This window comes from Cinclus cinclus, chromosome 4 (assembly GCF_963662255.1).
Source record: "Cinclus cinclus chromosome 4, bCinCin1.1, whole genome shotgun sequence".
In the NCBI taxonomy this organism is placed as follows: Eukaryota; Metazoa; Chordata; class Aves; order Passeriformes; family Cinclidae; genus Cinclus; species Cinclus cinclus.
In genome coordinates, this window is record NC_085049.1 from 45317773 (window position 1) to 45333063 (window position 15291).

Sequence of the window (15291 nt, forward strand, 5' to 3'; positions counted from 1 at the left end):
CTTGGGATTTAGTTTTGGAGTAGCTGAGACTGAGGGACAGGAGCCTGCCTTGGTCTTCTGCTGCACACTGGCCTGTTGGTAACTCGTTCGTCCCAATATAAGGCTCTGTTTACATGGCACCAACCATTAATCTCAAGGGCTCTGAAATGTTTCTGATAACTGAATGAGTGTTTGGTGACGGGGATTATAGACAGGGCGACTCAGGGCCCAGGTCTCCCTCTCTCACCCACACTCCCACCCGCTCACCCCCCCACCCCACCCCCCCAAAGCAACATTCCTTCTTTCCTCTTCTTGCATACTGTAAATGTTCTCTGATTTTGCTCCAAACAAAATTAGAGTTGCTCCATTGCTCCAGCCCCTCACCTCTTGCTGCAGCTGTGCTGTCTGTGTAGGCAGTGCAGGCAGCCAGGATGGGCTTGGGAACGTAAATACCACAGCAGACCACAGTTTTAAGCTCAGATGTTTAATTTTCATGAAACTCTCAGCAGAAATGTTGGATATAATCAAATTGTTGTTTAAAATACCTGTCAAGACTTGACTGACTTTCAAGGTGAGTGGCACCTTCAGGGATGTATTTTGAAAGGTGCCAAATACTTGGATTTCAGAATGTAACTTTCCACCCAGTACTTATCTTGAAGCTTTAACACAAATACTTGGCAAACTGCTATCTTGAGCAGTTCTACTGTTTATGTTCCTAATTTAATGGTATTTGTTATAGCCTCTAGTACTCTTGACTGTGTAGGACCTTTTTCATTATGTTTTACTTCTTGTCTGTAGGGCCTTTTTCATTACAAGTGTTTTAGTCCTTGTCTGAATCCCAATGCAATGTGCTATCACAAATTGCCAAGGTTGTTCTTCATCCGCTTTTCAATTGTGCTGCTGCAGTCCCCGTGTCTGTACCAAAACCTGTCAAGAAGCTCCCATGAATTTAATTCCATCAAGATTCTCACTTATTATGAGTGAAATAAGTCCGATTTTGAAAAATTATGGCTATTCGGATGTGACAGTGTAAGCTGTTCTCCTCTCATCATGACACATTTTGCTATTCAGTGCTGGTTTCTAGGAGCATTCCCATGTATAGGAACCTCTGCATAGTTTGACATGTTGAGCTGCTGCTATTTCAGGCTTTCCTGGGGACTCATATGTGTTGCTACCCAAGGCAGGGGGGTTGGAACTATATGATCTTTAAGATTCCTTCCAACCCAACCCATTCTGTGATTTTCCTGCTGGTGTGTTGGCCATGGCTTTACCATGAACTTTGGATGTGAAAGCTGGCAGAGTGTTTTAAGGTAAAATACACTTTTCAGCACCTGGCTCTTCGCTTTGATATCTACAGCTCGTTGCTGTCATTTTCCATACTTAACTGTAATTTAGGGAGAATACTTTCTTTGAACAATCTGCAATTGTTTCAGGGTTTTAGGTGCTATGCTACCAAAATCCGTGACTGCTGAGAGCCACACACTCAGAAAAAAGCAAAAGGCAGAGCAAAGAGAAAATTAAGGAAAAGACACCACTTAAGGTGGCCTCTGGATTTCTGGTAAAATCTAATTGTATAGAGCTCCCTACTATCACTTGCTTTCAAATGTAAAGCAGCCCTTAGCTATCAATTGGTATAGGCTATATGATGTTTATGAGCCTTTTCCCCACAAGATGACTGGCTGTGCCATGCAGCAGTGATGCTATGAAATGGAAGAGAACTATGGAGAGGGCACCTGAGAAACAGTGTTGCAGCAGGATGGAGAACAGTGAGTGCTGAGATCTGAGCACCTTAAATAAGTTTTGGATGGAGAAGCTGGGCTGAGTATCAAGCCTGGAGAACAAAGACCATGTCATAGTCATCTGTAGTGGTGCTGTGGAACAGAGGGCCTGAAAGTTCCCTCTCTGATGGTGGGACATGCTGTGCATGGCATCCCAGAAGCAAGAAGCCAGTTTGCACTGCATGAGCATCTCCCTTTAGATGCTTCTTTACTGCTTTGATACTCTGTGCTCTGTCAGAGGAACACTGTGGGGAATGTGTCAGCAGGTTGTTGTATTTGTTTTTCATTTCTAAATAGCTGTGGCACCTTCTGAAGACAAGGGTCCATCCCTTAAGGCACTATAGGCTACAGGTGTGGAAAACCAAATGCGTTTGGCATAATTAATGATGCATATACACCCACAGCAAAGCCTTGTCTTTTAGATGTATATTTTAGACAACCGATTAATCATAACAATGTAAAAGCATAGCCAAGAATATATTAATGATATCATTTAGGCATATTTTTCTCAATAATCCATATGCAGACAAATAACTTGGCAAAGTACCTTATGTCTGCAGATACGGATACAGATATATTTAATTTTTTTTCTACTTGAATCATTTCTCCTTAATGGAACTTTTAAGCTGCAAATAACTATGTCTTTGGGATCCTCTGCATGGTAGTTTAATCATTATTCCAGCTTATCAAAAAAGGTCACGGTGACCTTTTGTTGCTGCATTGTGTACCTCTGTTAGCTAAATTAATGTCTACTTGGAACATAGAGTGAGATCAGAGAATTTGGGAAAGAATAACCTTTGTGTGTGGATTAATAAAGGACTACGCTTGCAGTAAAATGAACAATCATGTTCTTTCTGAGAATCAGTCACTCAGTGGAGGCACTAAGGCAAAGGCAGTCCTCACAGTAGACCAAGGCAGTGTTTTGAAAGCTACTTCATGTCTTCAAAGTTACCGTGGTGCCCTCCAACATGAACATTATCGACTTCCCAGAAGCATTTGTAGCATTTGAGGAAAAGTTCAAGTGATAAAGGCACTCAGCACAGACATTGTCTCGCTCTTGTCAAAGCAACACTGCCCTACCCAAGGGCATGACATCTGCTCTGCTGTGCATGAGGTGACAGGTGGGGGCTCCTAGAGAAATGTCTTTGCTTTCTAGAATTTCACAAATGGCTACATCTTTGCTCACCATTCCCATTCCTAACACCCAGCTCTTGCAGCTCAGTGGCTGGGGTAAGTCTGGGACAGAAAATGTGCTCATTTGCTAATAACTTGTGTAAAACCTCCGAGTCCAGGAGAAATGGGGAATATTAATCAGAGATAGATAATTGAAAAAAAAATAATAAAATAGAAATCAATAGAAAAGATGCATTTTTGAGATTCTATTATTTTTTGAACCAAGCTATTATAATAGAGATGCTGGTGCTTTTTCAGATCCAAAGCTCTGCCTGCAGCTGTGTGATCACATCAGGCTCAGCCTTTGCCAAGATTTTTGGCCCTTACAATTTTGGAGATACATTGGAAAAAGCAAGTTATGTATTTCAAAATCCAGGGGAACTAATAAATAGACCTCTAAACTTGATTTTAAGGGTCTCAAACCCCTCCTCAATCAGTCTGACATAGCAAGGGAAGTGACTTAAAGGAGCAATTTTTGTTTGCTTTGCATATATTTAAAGTCTGTTTCAGGCATTTAGACCTCTTTTTGTATCACAAATGCTGTGCGTTTGGGTTTTTCTGCTGTTTTTTCTTGACATCGCTGCTGGAGCAGAAGATGACAACTCCTGCCTCCTCCATGTCCTTTGACATTTACTCCTCGCTGTGCTGTTGCACATCTGCTCTCTTTTGTGAGAATTACTTAGTTCCAGTTCACCTTTGCATAGTGAGCAGTTTATTTTAAATACATGGTGTGTTGTGAGGAACAAAACATGGCTGCTCTTTTCCCAGCATCCTACCATGGCCTTTTGAACAAAAAAGGGTGTTTATTCAAAGTTAGCTTTAATATATGCTAGGCTGCAGTATGTGGTTGCTTACTGCTCTTCCCTGTGCAGCGGAAAGATTCAGAAAGTCTTGTAAGTAAATTGCAGACTCAGTGCTCAGCTTCCTCCTGGCCATCTAATGAGTTGGGAGTTGTGCCCTGTCAAATCAGGCCTCTATTTTTGACACCATTATTTCTCTGCAGGCTTGACTTGAACCCAAGTGTTAGGCAGGGGTGGAAGCCACTAAACTCCGGAAGCTTGCAGGAAAATAAATCCAAGAGAGCTTTTCCAAATTTATTGCTGAAATGTGTGAAAAATTATTGCTGATTTTTACTGTATGTTGCAGTATTGTACTGTTGTGTTTTTTACTTTGAAGATCTGTTTTATGGGATAGCAGTCACATTTGTGTTTAGTCTTGACCTCTCCCATAAATAGGGAATTAAACTTCAATTGTTAGGGGGTGACTTGTCACAAGCTCACCAAATGTCTGCCCAGCCCTGCTGAAATGTCTTCATGCAAGAGGGAAATGGTTATGTGTTATGTCCTCTTTCTCTGCATGGAACACTTCTCAGCAACATCTCACTAAAGCAAGCTTGAAAAGTAGTGAGTCCTTGGACTGCTTCCTCTTTCTCATGCTAACAGAAGCCAAGCTCACCCCATGTATTATATTTATGTTAAAGACATTAAGGACTGTTAGTTAAATATCTGTTTGGTCTAGACTGTGCCCTGATTATCTGTGCCTGAGTAGCTCCACTGGACACCACTATTTGCACAAACCAGCAGTTAGTCTGAGAGTAAATTAATCAGTTTTCTGCCAAAGCACTGACCTCCTGCGATTGATTGACCTGGCGAGCTGCCCTCAGCTGACAACAGGCCATAAAAAAGGGACTTCTGAGCAAAGGAGTGTCATTAGACTCTGAACCACTTGGAGCCATGAGGACAATACTGCTGGCTGTGGTTTACATCCCATTCATCTTGGCTGTGGAACGGTAAGAAAACACATCTGGCTTCACTGGCACACATCTCAGCTGGCTTCATGGGGAGACCTGTGCTTGTTGCTACTTGAGGTCTCAAAGAAGAAACCTTTTTTTAAAAAAATGGAGTATATGACAGTTCTAGAAAGGACAATCTTTTTTTTTGTGTGTGTGTTTATTTTATTTGCGTAGAATCCCCTTGATTCGATTCAAATCTATCAAGAAACAGCTGAAGGAAAAGGGAGAATTAGAGGAATTTTGGAGGAATCACCACCCTGATGTTTTTGCCCGGAGGTATCTGCATTGTTTCCCTGCAGATATTGCTTTATCAGTAGGAGCTGCTTCAGAAAGGCTGTATGATTACATGAATGTAAGTACAGTTTTGGTAATGCAATCATTAGGACTCATCATTCTACTGAAGGCAGGGGTTTTTTTCCCACCACATTTCAAATCTAGTCTGTCAATGAAATTATAGGGCTTGTGGTGTATTGTTGCTTTATGCTATAAATATTAGTTCATAAAAAAACCAGTTGCAATCTGCAAAATAAAGCATATCTAGATCTAGGATAGCAAGGGATCTGAGTAGAAAGCTGATGTAGGGTAGCAGTGGCAGTCCTGTGACAAGTTTTACTTTTGTATAGATCTGTATTGGACTTGGTTGGGCTCCCAAAGAAATATGGGAGGTTTGCCTGTATCAGTCTTGGCGAACTGTAGGGTTTTTCATAGCAGAATCTGATTACTTCATTTAGTCATATTCTGTTTACCAGACACTTGGATGCTTCTGCATTATTAAAAAAATCCTCCAAATCTAATTTGATTGATCAAGCAGAGTAATAAATCAGTGATGACAAACACTTAAGTAGAGTTTTTTATTTTTCTGCTTTTATCTCTGGAATTTAATACGCATTAAATTTTGGAGACTGACCCGGGATGATTTACCATCTACACTGAAAAAGGAAAAATATTAATTTCACTGGATCTCAGACAGACAAGTCATCAGATCTACTATTTTGTAAGCTGTCTTTCCTGGTTTAAGAATTATGCCCATTTGGATGGTCTCTGTTTTCTGTTTTATTTGTTTTTTTCTGCTATGCTTATCTCAAGGGAAACTAAGCTGCAGAAATGTTGTGAAGTCTTCATCTGAACAGGGAATGGAATCAAAGGGAAGGCCATATTCATTCAGCAAGAACTTACTGACACTTGAGGGCCGTAAAGAAATAAGTATGTGAAGAAGAGCAAAGGACACTAAAACATTTCAATCTGCTTTAAAGCTTATTTCAAAGAGGGATAAATTAAAATCTCATAACAACAAAGCAAAACCCACTTCCCTAGCACATTCAGGTAGCACCAGGACCAGTTTTATTGCATGTGTATGTGGGTCTTCTGGTTCTATTTTCTTTCTTTCTTTTTTTTTTTAAAATGAAAATCCTCTGGGTTTGTTTAATGCAGGAAGAAATAGAACCCTACTGTATTGTTGGATTTTCTCTTAAATTGCATGCTTCCTTGCCTTTTAAAGATTATCTCATTCAGATTGTATATTCTGGGGTCAGAAACATCAGTGTATTAATTAACAAGTATGCATTTAAAGGTATGTATTCAAATACTTGTATTGCTGAAAAAGGTTTGGCACTAGCTATTGCTTTTCTATCTATGGTTGAATTCCACAAATGCCTCTTCCTAAAAATAGGTCTCTTAATGCTGAAGTGCTCTTCCTGGGCCAGATAGGAACACTTAGACACTTGTATACGGGATGTGGATAAGCACTTCACTCCAGCATTCACGTGTTCACAGATTATCTCAGTCTCAATTGGTATCCAGGGATGATCAGGGGTTTCTTCATCTGCTGGATGAACTTTGTCCAGTATACCAGGAACAGTTTGTGCAACACAATACTTTTTGACTTGCTATAATAGCTGCTAGTTTCAAAGGAAAAAGGGTGGCCACATAAGACAGTGTTTGTGCCACTGGTCAGAGCCCTCTGAAGCTGGCAGAGGCAGGTCGTGCTGAGTTTGCAACACTGATTTCTTACTGATAGCAATAAGGAACAGCCTGAAGGTTTGTGTGGTCATGTGAGTTTCATCTTGAGGATGACCTTGCCACCTCTGAAGCCAGTCTGAGAGGGTTTGTTGACTCCATAGGGAACCCAACTGAATGTTTACTTAAAAGACTTTAAAAATGCCACACTGTTGTTCATTCAGCCGAAGTAAAACCTGATGCTTTGAAGCCACTCGTGGAACCAGACACACTTTGTGTGGTGTGCATTGACATTTAAATGGAATTGCACAGAGGCTCCTGAGGGAGAGTTGTGTGATGCCTGTTCCTCAGGAAGAGCTGGCTGGAGGCTGCGTGAGGCTGAGCCGGTTGTTCATTCTCCTGCAGGCGCAATACTATGGGGTTGTGAGCGTCGGGACACCGCCCCAGAGATTCACCGTCGTGTTTGACACCGGCTCCTCCAACTTCTGGGTCCCGTCCGCTTACTGCATCAGCGAGGCCTGCAGTAAGATATGTTATTCTCCCTGGTGCTTCTCTTGTCTTGGGTCCAGAGACCTTGCCCAGTTCTCCTTTCCCAAGAAACGTGCATGCACAGGGCATCTGCAAGGGCAGGATTTGGAGCATCCCTTAAGGCTCCTCTCCTCTCCTCTCCTCTCCTCTCCTCTCCTCTCCTCTCCTCTCCTCTCCTCTCCTCTCCTCTCCTCTCCTCTCCTCTCCTCTCCTCTCCTCTCCTCTCCTCTCCTCTCCTCTCCTCTCCTCTCCTCTCCTCTCCTCTCCTCTCCTCTCCTCTCCTCTCCTCTCCTCTCCTCTCCTCTCCTCTCCTCTCCTCTCCTCTCCTCTCCTCTCCTCTCCTCTCCTCTCCTCTCCTCTCCTCTCCTCGCACTGGCTGCTGCAACTGCCCAGAGTCCCTCACAAGGTAAAAGCCATGAAATTAGACCTGGGAGACCCACCACCAGAGGTGGAAATGCTCATTTTTGTTCTAGTTTTTTTCTCTAAAAAGCAAAATTACCTCTCAGGTACAGAAAAACTGGGGTGTCTGCAGGGGAGCTAAGGTGCATCCAGTACTTTTTCAATACTTTTCTCTTGAGAGAAGCAAAAATATGGCTGCCCTACATCTCATCTGGCTCTGCATTGGGGAGTGGGTGGGTTGCCAGGACCTTCCCTCAATGCAGAGATATCATTTTTTTTGTGTAGGGGTGCACCAGAAATTTAAGTCCTTCAAGTCAGATTCATATGAGCATGGAGGGGAAGCCTTCTCCCTGCACTATGGCACAGGACACCTTCTGGGCGTTGCTGGCAAAGACACACTGCAGGTGAGTGTCCACTAAAATGGGTGTCAGCCTCCACACATCAGCTGTTTTCAGATCAGTTCAGATGCTGGTCTTGCCCTGGAAAACCTTGTCTGGTTTAGGCAAGGGCAGGGTGAGGTCCCACCGAGCGGAGTGCTGAGAGGTGTGGGCTCTGCTCCAGCTTTGGGCTGCCAACACAAACGCCGCAGATTTTATTCTTCATTTCTGCTTGTCTTCTTGGATCCTCTTCTGAGCTTATGAAGAAGCAGACACATAATTAAGGCATTCTAAGGAATCGGTGCTGCCTACCTGCCAGATGGGCACGTGCTATGTTGATGCAAATCACACATTTATAAACCGAATTAATCCATTGATATGGATCAAAAACATGGCTAATTTCTTGTTATTGGTGGCGCCATTGCTTTCAGTTGTGGTTATTCTTTTCTTGGTTGTTTGTTGCCTTTTTCTTTACCACACAGATAAGTAACATCTCCATCAAGGGACAGGACTTTGGCGAGTCGGTGTTTGAGCCAGGAGCAACTTTTGTCCTTGCCCACTTTGATGGTGTACTGGGCTTAGGCTACCCCTCCTTAGCAGTGGGCAATGCTCTGCCTGTGTTTGACAGCATCATGAACCAGCGCCTGGTAGAGGAGCCAATCTTCTCTTTCTATCTGAAAAGGTCTGTCTTTAAAATGACACAGCTAAAAAAGAAATAAATTTATTTTAAATGTTGATAAAAACAACTGTGCATCTGTATAAAGCTTCAACCCTAGAAAGAAATTTTCCCAATTTTTTTATTTTTGTGTTGTTTTATTTTGTTTTTAATTTGACATTGAAGATTATGGCATGAAAATTAAAATATATTATAAAAAGGACTATGACTTTTTGGACAAAGATTTATTCTTGTTGGAGCTGGTCATAAATAAAAGAAAAGTACCTAGCTCAGACTAGCCATGTCTGCTGCCAGAGGTTTCCCTCTGGCCCATGCAGATGAACATAAGTGCTGTGCTGCATCCAAAGAGCCACATTTCAGAAAAACACTGTTCCCTAATCTGGACCTAGCTGAAACTCCACCTATTTCTCTAGTGTTTCCTCTGAGCTGAGAGTTGCAACTGGCTCAGCCTGCTCCCAGTGCCTACCTTGGTGTCTACAGTAGGTCTTCTCAGAGGTTGTTTGGAGGGTGTGAGTTGGAACACATACAGTGATAATTTAGTAATAATCCCTTTCAGCCATCCATATCTGAATTTAGAAAGGGCTGTGATTTGACTTTTGCTTTTTAAGTGTAATCTCATTGGTGCATGCTGGCACACTCCCATGTCTGTATTAAACTATTTTCTGCTTTCAGAGGAGAGGACACCGAGAATGGCGGTGAGTTGATTCTGGGGGGAATTGACCATTCTCTCTACAAAGGTTCAATCCACTGGGTCCCAGTCACTGAGAAAAGCTACTGGCAAATACACATGAACAAGTATGTATGTATGTAGAAAAAACCTGGTGGAATTTACCTCCCTGGGTAAACCCCCAGAGACAGAAACACCTGGTGACACAGGTGCAGTCCTGAGCCCCTCAAAGAGGAGTTCCCAGGATGAGATTGGGGTTTGTCAGTTCTCTAAGTCTGCTGTGACATGGGTAGGTGGTTTCTGGGAGAGCATATCAGTATAGTTCAATATGATGCACCAGGGGTCAAGATGAGTCTTGGTGGACTGTTCAGTTAAGAGGTCAAGGCACCCAGGAATAGAATCCAGCTCTGGGTCCCGCTTCCTTCTGTCCTGCTAACTTTGGTCAAAGTAGCCAGTGTTCCTTTTTCTCACCTCTAGCATGCTGCCTAAATTGATGAGAACACATACCTGGGGGTGAGGACAAATTCATCACCAGGAAGCATTAGAGTTATGTATTACACATGATTAGAGTTGTAGGAGCCTTGAGAGAGAAATGTGGGTCCACAGATGTTCTTTAGCAAAGCTTAGCAGCTAGTTTTAATCATAGAAACACAGAATCATTAGGGTTGGAAAAGATCTTTAACATCATTTGGTACAACTGTCAACCTGGCACCACTACCAAGTACATCACTAAACCATGTCCTCAAGTGCCACATTCACACATCTTTTGAACACTTCCAAGGATGGTGACCCTACCACTTCCCTGGGGAATCTGTTAAAATGCTTTACAACACTTTCTGTGAAGAAATTTTTCCTAATGTCCCATCTAAATCTACCCTGGTGCAAGTTGAAGCCATTTGCTCTTGTCCTGTCACTTGTTGTCTGGGATTAACTTCAGTTAGTACTCTGGTACGGTGTTTCAGTCACAGTGTATATGCCATTTGCTTAAAGCTGCTTTTTTTTTTTTTCTCCCATTTGCAGTATAAAGATCCAGGGCCGGGTGACATTTTGCTCCCATGGCTGTGAAGCCATCGTTGACTCAGGCACTTCTCTTATCACTGGCCCCTCTTCACAAATCAGGCGATTGCAGGAATATATTGGGGCAAGTCCATCAAATACTGGAGAGGTAAAAAATGTACAGCCAGAAAACAGCTAGAGAGGAAGAGAAACTGGTATATGACGCAGAGTTAGAAAATAACAGAAATGGTTGGACAGGTGTCAGAGAAAGCCTTTTTCCAGGACAGCACTGAGCTTTGAGCCATGCTGCTTTTGACCAATATGCCTTGTCCCAATCCTCTTCCCAAATGTTCACTTCCTCATCTATACTGATGTGTAAGGAAATAATGGGGACATCTGTTTGAGGAAATGATATGTACTCTGCATGAGAGATCATTTTCTTTTGGAAACTCAGAGGATTTTAGAGGTCCCCAGCTCTAGCTGTTGGCTCTCCCAAGCAAGGAGGGATTTGGTGTTGATGGCCAGCTATGTCAGCATCAGATAGAAAAGGAATGGTATTTTAATGACAGCCCCACAGTTGCTTCACTGACAGGACCTCTCACTGTCAGCTTGCAGTGGAGCAGTTGGTGTCATGCCAGAGCTCCTGGGAGGGATGCATGTCAGTGTCACTCACAATGCTGGCTCCCTGCAGATGAGTCACAGGGCACAGGAGAAGGCTTGCCTCCTGAACCTTAGCCCTCTGACCCTTTGCTGGTTTTCCTTTCTTCCCTGCTGCTGTCGCCTGCATCTCCCTTGCTGACACTCCTCACCACTCCTTCCTGTCCCTGCCTCCAGGAAAAGAGGAGTTCATTTCTGCTGTGCCTATTGCTGGTCCTTGGCTGACTCCCATGGGTCACCAGCATATTTCAATAGCTGCAACTATTCAAGCAAAGCTGTCATGTGTGTCATTTGTTAACTTTGCATTTCACAGAATATTCTGTATTGGATGGGACCCACAAGGATCATCAAGTCCAACTCTCAGGCAAATGGCCTGTACAGGGATCAAACCCATGAGCTTGTATTATTAGCACCATGTTCTAACCAACTGAGCTGATCTCAATTTGTCTTGATCCTGACCCAAAACTACTCTTGGAAGAAAATTAAGAGTATTGCAAGTACCCTGTGCACTGGACAAATAGCAAAGACAAAATGGACTCTTAAATCACTTTCATTTGTAAGAGGAGGACTTGCAGTGATCTCTGTGTAACTCCTGCAGCTCCTGATTCTTTCTCAATCACCTTTAATCTTGATTTTGTTCAATTTTTTAGATAAATGGCAAAGAGTATGTTCTGATACCAAGTTGATTTTACAGCGGTTCATGCTAATGAACATAGATAAAATATATATTTCCAATGTACTTATACTAGTCTAATACAACCAAGGAATGGGTCATTGCTGTGTAGGTTCATATATACACCAGTGCTGACCTGAGAACATTCATCCAGCAGCTCAGATTTTGCAAAAAAGCATCCTGAAAATAAGACTTTCTGTGACTGATATTTAGCAATCATAGACAGACTGCACATATTGGCTCAAACTTATCCCAGTAAAAGTGAGTGTAACCATCCCAGACTTTACCAGAACTTTTATCTCTTTTCAGCAAGGACTGATTTGTTCTGGATATACTATTCTGTAAGAGCTATGTAAAAGAATTATGTCTTGCTTCTTGTATCCTACGAATCTTTTTACTGACTTTTTATACCCTTGTCCTCTGTATCCAATGGTTTGTTTTGTTCTAATGATGTGACAGTTGGTAAGTGTACACAAGATGTAGGGTTGTGTTTTCATAAAATAGATTGTAAAACAGCAAAAACACAGATTCTTCCTTGTAGGAAGCCTCAAAAACAATGACAAAAAATACAGTTTACAGCAAGGATTCCTCTGGAATCTGGGAGCATTCTGCAGTGCTGTTTCCCACATCAGTTGTTTAATGAAATAACTAGAAAGACCAGAGAATTATCTTCTCTGTTGCTGTACCTGACATTAGTGACCATGCCAGAGTTGAGTCCTTCTAATCTTTAAATCCCACTCCAGGGCAAAGTATAAGCATGAAGTGCTGTATTCCTCACTAGCTTTTTTTTCCCCTAAAATGATGGTACTATGGGAGGACCTGGGGCAAACTGCACCCATAGAGTGCTCTCTGTGGCTGGAGCAGCTCCATCTGCCCTGTCAAGGCCAGAGCATTGGAGAACTTTTGCTCAGCAAAACTTGCTGATGTAGGCTTACTGGGGTTCACACACTTAATTTTGCCCTTGACTTGCACAGGGAGGATATCAGAGCCCTTTCACCTCCTTTCTTTTGGGACTTGTAAGGATTTTCATCAGCCCTGGGTCCCTAGGGTGCAGTGGTCTGGGCTGCTGGGCTGGTTTGACTGAGTACAGGAAAGCTGGGGGGCAGTGTTAGGCTGTAAGTCAGCCAGATGCTGTTTCTCTGTAATAAAGTCACTATTTCGTACTCCAAAAGCCTTGAATTCAAAGAGCGATACTTAAAAGAAAGACAAAGCAATCCCATCTCAGTCCATACATTGTGTCCAGTTTCTCGTAGACTGCAGAAGATTGTCGAGCTTGCCTCACATAAGCTTCACGATCGGACACCGCGAATACAAGCTGACAGCAGAGCAGTACATTGTAAAGGTGTGTATCCACAGCTTCCCTGCTCCCTGTTCCTCGCTCCCTGAGCTGGGGAGGGAGCAGGCTGCTGCAGGGACATGTGCTTTCCCTTCCAGGAATCTATTGATGACCAAACCTTCTGCATGAGCGGCTTCCAGTCTCTCGACATCCCCACTCGCACTGGCTCGCTCTGGATTTTAGGAGATGTCTTCATGTCTGCATTTTACTGTATTTTTGACCGTGGGAATGACAGAGTGGGATTTGCAAAAGCTGTTCACAGGAAGGATTACTACTGAGCCATAATAGCATTTATTCTGTCATAAGTTAATGTAATGATCTTCAACACATGTGTGAAGAAGAGCTTTTACTGAAACTCTGGACCTAAATGCACACTGTGTTGTCCCCCTCCAAGTTTTAAAGGCTTTGCAGTGATCCTTGTCCCAGATGATATAGTTTGGTCAAATATCTCTATGTTTACAATGGAAAAACAATTTTTCCTGAGTAACTCATGGACACTATAGCTCTCAGGATGAAGCAGTAGAGCATCTCAGCATTCAGATTTGCAAAAGATCAGGAAGAATAAAAATGCTGAACTGTGCCAGGCTGAAAAGATAGCAGCTGTATGTGGGGAAAACTGATCCTAGTCCTGCCTGGTCTGGCTATCCTTTTTTTCTTCTTGTGTGCTGGTTTCCGCCTCATTTCCTACAGCTTTCCTTTCCATCATTATTTTCCATGGTTTGGGTTTTGTTCAACTTTGTTTCCTGAGTGCCATGGAAATTCTCTTTAAATTAGCTTGCTCCAACCACCTTATATAAAAGGGAGTTGACTGGTGCCTGTGTGGCCACTAATTTGGACTACTGTTCCTTGCACTATATCCTGATCCTTACACCACCTCTCAAACCTGGTTTTCTCCTGGGATTAATTATCCCTTGATAATTCTCCTTTTTTGGGTCTCAACGTTTGACGTCTGTGCCTTAGGTCAGATGCTGCTTTTGGCACCTGACTCCTCTGCCCCTCGGTGGTGTGAGCAGCTGGAGCAGCATCCCTTCACTTTAGAAAACCAGACTGCAGCCTGTGCAAAGGGATGCCAGTGTTCCTCCCCCTCATCTGAGCTATGGGACCCATGCATCCACACTACACATCTACTGCCCCTTGCTCAGCCACCTCTTGTCAGCAGTGGCAGGAGTTTCAGATGAAACAGCCACAGGTAGCTGCGCTGATTTGGCAAAAGAGTCACCTAACTTCTACCCATTGGAGTATTTGGATTGCTAAAGCTGATACTGCCCCCATACACATGAATAAAACCTAACAAAAAAACCCCTGCTTTGACCTTAGTGCTGTTTCAGTTACATTTTATGTTTCTTTACAGTGGTTCCAGTGCTGGGAGGAAGGAGGGTTGAGGGTGGAACAACAGTTGAAAATTCAGGTTACTCTCTGTCCTGGAGGAAAAAAAAATATCATGTGTTGGTGTGTTGAGGCTGCTTGTATCTTCCTAAAGCCAAAAAATGTCTGCAGTCCCAGGCATGTGCACAGGGCATGTCCCTAGCAGGGCAGAGCCATGGGGAGATGGAGGCTGCCCCCATGGTGGCATCGCTGGGACAGAGGTTGATGGCCCCCAGGCACTTGGTGCTGCTCTCTGTCTGGATGTGCCTGGCACAGACTAAAAGCAATGTCCATTGCTGGCCTTGGCAGTATCACAGTCACAGTCCCTTGGATTTTGAATTTTCCATTGTAAGACTCATTAAGTATTACAAAAACAGGTCGGTTTTCCTGTAGGTATCTCTGAAGTACTGATCTTGCCTTCCAGTATGAAATGATCCTTCTCTCTGGTGCCTGTTTTCATGACTCTATTTGCAGCCACATTGTGTTACACATTTGGCATCCAGGCTATCATCCTCTAGCAAAGGAGACTCTGCTGCCAGCTGTCTCTTTCTGCAGACAAGACTGAGCTGTGTGAAGTTACTGTGTATTTCAGGCCAATCTTGCCTTGATTCCCCTTTGTCCATTTCACTCTTAAAGAATGGTTTGACCATGAGCTAACTTACTTGTCTAGAAAATGTCATTTGTTTGGTCATGAACGAAGACAAACATCTTTTTAAGCCCTATCCCTCATTTAACAGGAGCAGGGTATTTTTATTTTCTCTGCTATGCAGTGTACTTAACACTGGTACATTTTCATTATATATTAAATACGTATATGTTCCTCAAATATGAGTTTGCGTTCAGAGTTAGAGATCTGTTGCAACAGTTAGAGATCTTCTTTACAACAGAAGACTTTAAGGATGTTGGGACATATCCCCACAGCCAGTTGGCCCCAGCACT

At 43.0% G+C, this 15291-nt stretch overlaps 1 protein-coding gene across 1 annotated transcript; it reads left to right on the forward strand.

The window, feature by feature from the left end:
- The first annotated feature begins 4663 nt into the window (after positions 1–4663).
- Positions 4664–13265, forward strand: LOC134043106 (cathepsin E-A-like). Its single transcript, XM_062491191.1, has 9 exons — positions 4664–4719; positions 4897–5074; positions 7084–7201; positions 7891–8009; positions 8465–8664; positions 9331–9453; positions 10346–10490; positions 12895–12993; positions 13086–13265. Exons 1-9 carry the CDS (start codon positions 4664–4666, stop codon positions 13263–13265), a joined length of 1218 nt encoding a protein of 405 aa, XP_062347175.1.
- The last annotated feature ends 2026 nt before the right edge of the window (positions 13266–15291 follow it).

What these genes read in the sequence shown, in the direction of transcription:
- LOC134043106 (XM_062491191.1), top strand. Translation starts at nt 4,664, where the DNA reads ATGAGGACAATACTGCTGGCTGTGGTTTACATCCCATTCATCTTGGCT. An exon ending in TGGCAAATACACATGAACAA is followed by an intron (nt 9,454 to 10,345) that starts GTATGTATGTAT and finishes TCCCATTTGCAG; the next exon opens with TATAAAGATCCAGGGCCGGG. An exon ending in CAGAGCAGTACATTGTAAAG is followed by an intron (nt 12,994 to 13,085) that starts GTGTGTATCCAC and finishes TTTCCCTTCCAG; the next exon opens with GAATCTATTGATGACCAAAC.